General features: G+C 37.1%; 1 protein-coding gene across 2 annotated transcripts; it reads right to left on the reverse strand.

Annotated features, from left to right (window-relative positions):
* Positions 1–1,713: 1,713 nt before the first annotated feature.
* Positions 1,714–8,068, reverse strand: LOC112294931 (serine/threonine-protein kinase BSK1). 2 transcript variants are annotated; one of them, XM_024545933.3, is made up of 10 exons: positions 7,890–8,068; positions 6,777–6,997; positions 6,235–6,370; positions 5,731–5,864; positions 5,282–5,387; positions 4,934–5,019; positions 4,598–4,786; positions 3,591–3,707; positions 3,013–3,114; positions 1,714–2,671 (listed from the first exon to the last, which is right to left on the reverse strand). In XM_024545933.3, exons 1-10 carry the CDS (start codon positions 7,966–7,968, stop codon positions 2,426–2,428), a joined length of 1,416 nt encoding a protein of 471 aa, XP_024401701.1. In that variant the 5' UTR covers positions 7,969–8,068; the 3' UTR covers positions 1,714–2,425. The 2 variants fall into 2 exon arrangements, with proteins under 2 accessions (XP_024401701.1, XP_024401700.1); XM_024545932.3 differs by having other exon boundaries at positions 3,013–3,126.
* Positions 8,069–8,466: the final 398 nt, after the last annotated feature.

Consider the following 8,466-nt stretch of genomic DNA (forward strand, 5'->3'; position numbering starts at 1 on the left):
AAAAATTAAACCTCATAGAATAATCAATATGCTAGAAAATAAAATAAAAACGTTTTTTCTTTTTAAAAATAGATAAAAATTTAGAATATAAAAAGCAAAAGACTTAGATTCAAAACAACATTAAAATTTGGATATCTTGTACATTGGTGCACATATTATATTAGTCCATAAACAAGGGAAATTTTTGAGAACCTTATGCATACAATAGAGATGATTTGTACTTCTCATTAACAACATCTATTTATATAAATAATCAAAAAAATATTAATTATATTAAGATAATATAAAATAGAAAAAAAAAACTCAATTCATATTTTTAAGAGTATCTATTAAAATAGTTTGTAACATTTATTTTGACAATAATTGAACTTCATAAAAATAAGATAAAATTAAAATCTTTTAATGATATTGAGAAAAAATCTAATATTTAAAACATAGTAATATTACTAAAATTGGATAATACTCTTAATAGCATCTTGAATATTTTATTTTAAACTAATTACAGAGAATATAACAAAAATTGTATAATTAAGTTGTTTTTTTTTGGCAAGAAATAAGTCATTAATAATAACTTTAAAAAACCTTTCTACTATTATTGAACAAAGCAAAAAACATGGTTTTTAACAAACACCACTTATCATATTTTGAATTTAATTAATCCTTTAAAAAAACATAGAATGTCTTTATTTCTAATGAGACTTATTTTCAGATAGAAAAATAATGTCACAAATATCATTAGTAATTAAATAAGTAAAAATAAAAAGCATTAGAAATAAAAATGTGTTAGAAAATACATCATCATAAAATATTGTAGAAATTTCTTAAATGTGGTTTTGATCTACAAATTTTCTTAGATTTTCCATGTAATCAATGAAACTTGTTCTAAGAGTTTGTGGAATCTGAACTTGATAGTATGAATTCTAAAACAAAAGTCATTCTAAAGCAATTGAAATGTATTACCAAATTAAAACAATTTATTTACAGCTTTAATTCACTAAATATATATATATATATATATATATATATATATATAAACTAACCAGGTTATAAATAATAACTAACTATTAATGTATTAATGATAATTTTATGAAAATTGAATATCCAATTTATCTTTTTGAAGATTAAAATTGTTATTTTTAAAATCACCTCTACAATTTATACATAATAGTGAAAAAACATAACTATTTTAGATTTATAACAAATATTTTCATGTCAAGCAATCTTACTTATTTAGTAAATATGTAAATGGTTGATTAAAAGACTATCAAAATTGTAGAAGCAATTTACATGACCAGTCACCATTTCAATCTTGTGAACAAAGATTGAAATTTCAGCTTGAAAGAATCAAGCTGAAATTATGTTGATTTTACCAACAATAAACACAGAACTTTTTCTTGAAGTTCCATACTGTAAAGAGCTTCAAAAATTGATCAAGCAAATATTTTCTTTCAAATCAAATTACAAGAAATCAATCGTATGAACAGCGCTACTTACAAAGCATCCTTTTTAGGATTCATGATTCAATATAAACCAACTTATGCAGTCAACAAAATCCTTAAAAATGATACGAAGTAATTCAGCCCAAACTATATGTCCACCTCATCGTGAGATATCATTTGTCACAAGTACGCAATTTGAACAACTGCACAACACCTCTCCTTAAAAAAGACAGTATTTATTAGACAAAAACTTCAAAATCATAAAGGCCTTCACTTAGGTTTAAAAAAGATACATTTGTTTGGGCTTTTAGGTAGACAAATCCCTGGACAATGTTCAGGAGTCTTATACCAATCACAAGATCATATGATCCACGGCAAGTAAACCATTGTGCTTACCTCTGAAAAGCTGCAAGGCGTGCAGAAGATGATCTAGTGAAGAGATGCGATCAAAAGCGATCTGTACAGATCTGAGCACCTCCAACTTTCATGCTCAGTTCAATCACCTATGTAAGAAACTGTTCACAAGTCTAATGCCAATCACTTGAGCCGGCTCTGCCATTCTCCTCTCAAGACTCGATTTTAGAAGAGAAACCAAAATTTGTATCCCCCTTAAGATGTGTATCAGATGTACTACACAGAAAGGAAGGCTCTGCAAACCTTCACTACACTAAACAGTTGGAGGATTTAAGGCCTACATAATAAATGTTCTCCCAAACGTATACTACTATGAGCACAACCTGCCGTATTGTAAAAGGGGGCTTGAAACCCGCTGCATGGTAGAGTATCTTCCACTAACAAGATAATGACAATAACCTGCGAAAACTAGTGTTCATCTACTAAAAAATATACAATTGCCAACTCACAACTTGGAAAACAAAAAAAACTTTGAAGGGGCAGGCTGAGAAGGCTAACCACCTCCCCATTTGTATATTAAAGAACACATCTGCAGGAATCACCTAGAACGAGGACGTTGTAAACTGGATTGATCACTCCGCGCCTCGTAATTTTTTATATAGTAGAGAACCCTCGTTCAACATGTCCTTGGCATCAGTAAGCATACCTAGCTTAGTAAGAGCAATGGATTGCATGAAATATGCAGTAGGCAAATCTGGGAGAACATACTGAGCTTGCATCGCATCACGAAGTGCAGGCTCTGCCTGATCGATCATCAAGTTAGCCAGACTTCGGCGAGCGAAGACCGTGGGAGATATCATCGTTCCTACATCAACAAACTAAAGAGAAGCCGACTGTAAGTCGTTGGAATAATAAGTTAATAGTTACAAGTGACTCAGTCCTAAAACAGTTGATTGCATTCTCAAATAAGACCACTGCTTGAAGGACTTACAGATCATAGATCTAAACCAAACTTCCCATGGTGTGACATCGTAATGTACACCTAAAAGTCCAAGTAGAATGGGAGTAACACAATCCTGGAGTACAAAATAACCTCAAGGACGTACTTCCTCGATCCAAAAAATAAACTTCTCACAAAATGGGTGAAATGGGAAAGTTTCGCTAGAAGACAAATATACAACCGTGCCACAAATGCATGCCAAATCAGCTGGTAATGTACCTGTGTATAGCAGTCAATTGCAGTCTTAAAATCCTTCTCCCCGAATGCCAAGTCCCCACGCTTTCTTGCATTGAGCATATCTTGTACTTGCTTTGTCCAGACCTGGAAAGATAACTGCACGTGTGCCAGTCCATTGGTTGTATTCCAAGCATGCAACAGAGAACAACATAGTCCCTACAGGTAACACGTTCTAGAATCCTTATCCTTTCTGAACAAATAAAAAATCAGGATAATGTGCTAGCAACCTACATTCATATGTTGTAACTAGACAAGGTGACATTATCAACAAACAATTTCTTGAAACTACTTGAAATAAGCAGTTTTACCGTGAGCAAAGTTGTTCAGTGAGAAATTACTGGGTATCATGCACCGAAATAACAAGGGAACATAACTCTGAAGCCTTAAAACAATAGAGCTAAAACCACACCAACAGATTCATCGTGTGCAGCTCTAGTAATACTGCGGCACTGCCATTTCAAGAGAGCTTGGGAGAGAACATGACATTCTTCCTATGCTTCGCCTAAGAACAGACCAAAACATCAACTCAAAATAATAAAAAAGAAAGGGCCGAGATCTACCTCATTCTCAGTGCCTTCATCGTCCTTGTAACCTACTTTGACGAGAATCTTGTGCACTGCTGCAAGGTCATTGCGAGAGCAGGCTTCCTCCAGCAGTGACACTTCTTGTGATAATGGCTGCATAGACGATTGAAGACATACTCTTAAACTCACAAGATCGCACTACAGTGTTGCGAAAATACACTACATTCAGCTCACTGAAACCACACTTCGTTAAACTCACGAAATCCAAACACGTTAGGCTGACGGAATTACACTACATTACGATATCGAAATCAATCTATATTTAGTAATGCAAATTGCCCCTCGTCGTGACAACGTTTCTAATCCGTAACTTGAGTATGCCCACCTGCTCAATGACCTCAATTAAGAGAATCCAAAGGACTGTATATCCAATATGACAAAAGATAGAAAAATAATCATGCAAGTAGTAAATGATGTACATGGACGTCAAAAGAAACATTGATCAAGAAATATTGCAGATTGTTATTTGTATCGCAGGTAAACTACCCAACTGACAAATAACAACCAAAATCAAGCGGACTGAAATCATCGTCACTCTAAAGGTACGATGAGCAATCAAAATGACCTTTCAAAAATCCTTGCGAATTGTGTCGATCACAGGTAAGCTTGAAGCTTGAATGAAACCATGCAGGAGTCCATTAAAGCTTGAATGAAACCATTGAAATAAGATCATCACTATTAACCCCAGGGAAGCTTGAATGAAAGCTTTGACCTGATGCAGTAATAGCTCCAAAAGTTCACCATTACTCAAAAAATGTCAAAATTAAGGGACTGGTACTTCTCAAAGCAGCAAATGTGCACACCATTGCCAAAGATTTGGCCCACTTGTGGCAACATTTGGCTTTTTCAAGAGCACGTCCCAATTTATAAATGAGACCCCATACCGCAAGCCTGATTTAAAAAATGTTCCTATTCTTCTCATCTAGTACAGAGTCCTCCCTGCCTGTCTGCTATTGATTTAGAGATACTAACCGACCAGCTACCTCAGTAATCCGCTGAAGAGGTAAAAGTGCAGTCACAAGCATCTTCAGATGGGGTCGTTCACGTGGTTCAAACTGCAAACATCGTGATGCCAGACGAATAAACTCTGCGCCATCATCATTCGAGAATTGTCCTTCCAAGTGGGAGTCCATTAGCGTGAGTAAATTTTTCCCGTGTATTAAATCCAGGGCCTGCAGTAGGTTAATGATGTCAGCCAATACCTTGCAACTCCATAAATCGCTAGTTTAAGTTAGACTTTATTACCAATAGTTCCGTATGCGTCACATGCTTTATGTCAAGTATTAATTTCAAAATCAGGGTGAATAAGCCGAACTCACATGGCTCGGAGGAATGTGCTTTCCACTCAACAAATCTAGTAGCATAGTTCCAAAGCTGTAAATTACACTTTCTGGTGTCACCCTTCCTAAATTCACAAAAATATCATAAAACAGTGGGTTATGAAATGCAACCAAAAATGAGGAGAAGGGCTTTCTAGACCAATTTCCATATGCATAACTTGACCATAACTGAGCTGCAGTGATCTTCATGATACCTTCAAGCTAGCAGACGCCTAAATTTGTAATAAGGATGCAACTACAATCTATCCAGCTAATCTTCCGTTGTTCGAAATCAGACACAGAACCGGAATCCCGAGGACTTGTCAAGTGCCACAATCAATAACTGACCTGTGCGTAAATACTCAGGAGGTGTATATGCCAGGTTTGTGCTATAGCTCTTGCCATCTCTGCTGTTTTTCATCAAACCAAAACAAGATAATCGAGGATCCCCATCCTGGAAATAAAGACTTGAACAAATTAAGAACTCTTTAAGAATCCTGCGAATTATGAGGAGTTGCGAAAGGTGACCGGAACAACATACTGCCGCTAAACAAAAGTTGTCCTTAAGGCAAAAAGGTGGTATCCCATTTCACAAATGAGTCCAGAATCTATGGCGAAGATTTGAGAGGACTTTCCAGTTCAGTAGGGATTAATCCATTAAAGAAATATCACTGAAAAGATGATAAGCTCAGGATCACTTTCAACGTAAGTTTATGATTTAAGCAAAATTGCAGCACTCAATAATCTCAAACTACCAGATTAGACAATTCAATAATTCAACAGGAAGTAGATAATACCTGGTCAAACATCACACGATAAGCATTCAGATCATGGTAAAGGCGAAGATTATTGTTTGAACAATGATCAAGCGCCTGCACGACATGAAGGGCAACACGCACCCGCATGCCCCACAGCATTGGTTGCTTCTCCCCTGCAGTATATGTCATTTCACCGCTCAGAAAAACGGATTCAATCACAAGAGATGTGCACTGAAATGAAGAACCAAATATTGAGAAATTTTTCCTAACTTTGACCAGAGTAACCTCAAACTGATCTCTAGCGTGCATAAAGAACATACAATTACTGGTTTTAAACCAACCTTTTACTTAAGCTTATCACTATTCATAAATATCCATGAGGCAGCATATACTAAATCACTAAATAATTCAACAATAACGTTACCTAATTCCAAAAACTATTTTCTGAGAAGAAGGCTTCTTCGACAGGAATGCACAAATACATTTTTTCATTCATGTTACATATGCTGGCGTCAAGTCCAACTCATGGTAAAGCCAGCTTACAATGAAAGAGATGTTTCGCTAGAGTGTCATGGGGCATGAATTCAGCAACAAGTAGTCTTTCATCATCCTCAACGCAGTAGCCAATCAGGTTCACGAGTCTCTCATGCCTTACTCGACCCACATTCCAAGCCTCATCCTGTAACAAAAATTACAACTATCGTATAAATGTTTAATGCCCAGAGAATTGAACACCACTACCCAGAGATACACATAAGAACCAGTATTCATCTTCACAAAAGGCATCAGCATTTCAATACATGCTAACGCAATAACCCCACGATGAGTGCAAAATCAAATTACAAATATAAGAAATAAGAAATAAATCAGATTCCTGATACAACCATGTAGGCCATGAGGTTTATACAAATCCTTCAATACACCAAATAGTACATCAAAAAAATAAAAAAAATAAAAAATGAACATCCCAAAACCATCTACATTAGAACTTTAAAAGAAGGTGCAATAAACCAAATAATGTCAAGCTCGATGATGAAAGCTCAGCAATGCAGACAGCTACGGAACATAAAGAATGAGGATATTACCGCAAAGCCCTTTGCATCAGGCCATGCCGATTTAGGAAAGCGCTTAATAGCAATAAATCGATTTTCATCGAACTTGCCTTTATACACAAAGTTGGGTGCTTTCTCCCCACTTTCTGAGACAATAAGCTCTGCACTAAACCCCCTAGTAGCTGCTTTCAGCGTTTCCAGTGAATACTCCTTAAAATCTGGCACAGCTTCGAGTTCAGCCAATCTTCCATTTTCTGCAAGTCATCACATTTCAAACTGATTGTCGACCCAGTAGACCAGAAGGGAAGAAAAAACAATGGTAAACATTGAAGGATTGAAGTCCAATTATATCAAAAAAAGCACAAGACATATCAAGGAGGGCTACAACGCAGCGTAAGGAATTGCTTTGAATTAGCCCATACAAAGGAGAAGGCATGCAAAATCAAAAAGAGGACCGACTCACAAAAAGCGGGTGGTGATGAGAAAAACAGATTCACGTGAGTATGTTCTCACTATGAAGTAATTGAAGTGGCCCACAAATAAAAACCTAAAACCCTGCAGATCACCTACCACACTGAAACTGGAAGTTTGGATTATCACTCCCACATGCGACGAGAAAATGCTTGATTCGACAACAACGGTTGCTCTTCTAGAAGTTTGTCAGAAATCCTCTTTATTTTAATTTTTTTTCACAAAAGCTCATAAACTTGTATCATTGAAGACGACCTTCATGCCACAGCAATCCAACGACTTTCAAGCAGCTCAGAGTCAATACGTTACACCAAGACTGAACTAATACCTAAACAATGGTTAATTTCTCTCCAGCTTAGGTCCAACTAACACAGAGGAGAAAATGTCGGGAGATGATGTTGCTGAGTCATTCCAGCATTCAGAGACCAATGACTATCACGAACTCCACAATGAAGTGTCGTCCCAGACGTACTATCAAGTAAACGATTGGCATTCCTTTGATTCATTGTCGAATGATGAGCATTTAAAAGACCAGTAAAAAGGCAAACAGACAGCCCAAAACTGAAAGAGCCACTAGACACTAACAAATGCAAAATTAAATTATCAAAGCACATATCCAGAGAATCAACAACAGGAGAATCCAAGTTTACGGCTGAGCCAAAGGATCAAACAAACCTAAGTCAATTTTCTCAGGGTGACTATCTTCGAGACTGGCTCGCTGCGAGTCCTTGGGCTTCGAACTGAAGCATCCCATCCCTGTAACCCTCTACGTCCCAACCCGCACCAGCCCGTCTTGCGCCGTCCTCAGTTCGCCATTGCCAGCATCACTCCAGCTCCGCCCCAACCCCCGCCTCTTCTTTCCTTCCCTCCCTCCCTCCCTCCGAGGACTACATCAACAAAAATCCTTCTGAAACCCACCCCAACGATTCACCCACCCATTGACAACACTACTTTCTCCACACTCTCGCGATACTTTAACTCCCAAGCTTCTCACCTCACAAGCTCGAATCCTCTTCAAATCTCACCGAGATTGTCATAACCATCGCCGATCTCACAAACAACCAAACACACAACCAACAACAACAGCAATAAAGCACCTCGCCACCTTCACTCCACAACCACGATGCGATCCTGGACTCGACAACCACAAAGTGGCCAAAGATTGCCCAAGAAGACACTCTCCTCTCCGCTCGTGCACATCAATCAATCACGAAACAAGCAAAGTAAACAAACCCATTAACGGTCTTCTTCC

Source organism: Physcomitrium patens, chromosome 18 (genome assembly GCF_059467195.1).
Source record: "Physcomitrium patens ecotype Gransden chromosome 18, ASM5946719v1, whole genome shotgun sequence".
NCBI lineage: Eukaryota > Viridiplantae > Streptophyta > Bryopsida > Funariales > Funariaceae > Physcomitrium > Physcomitrium patens.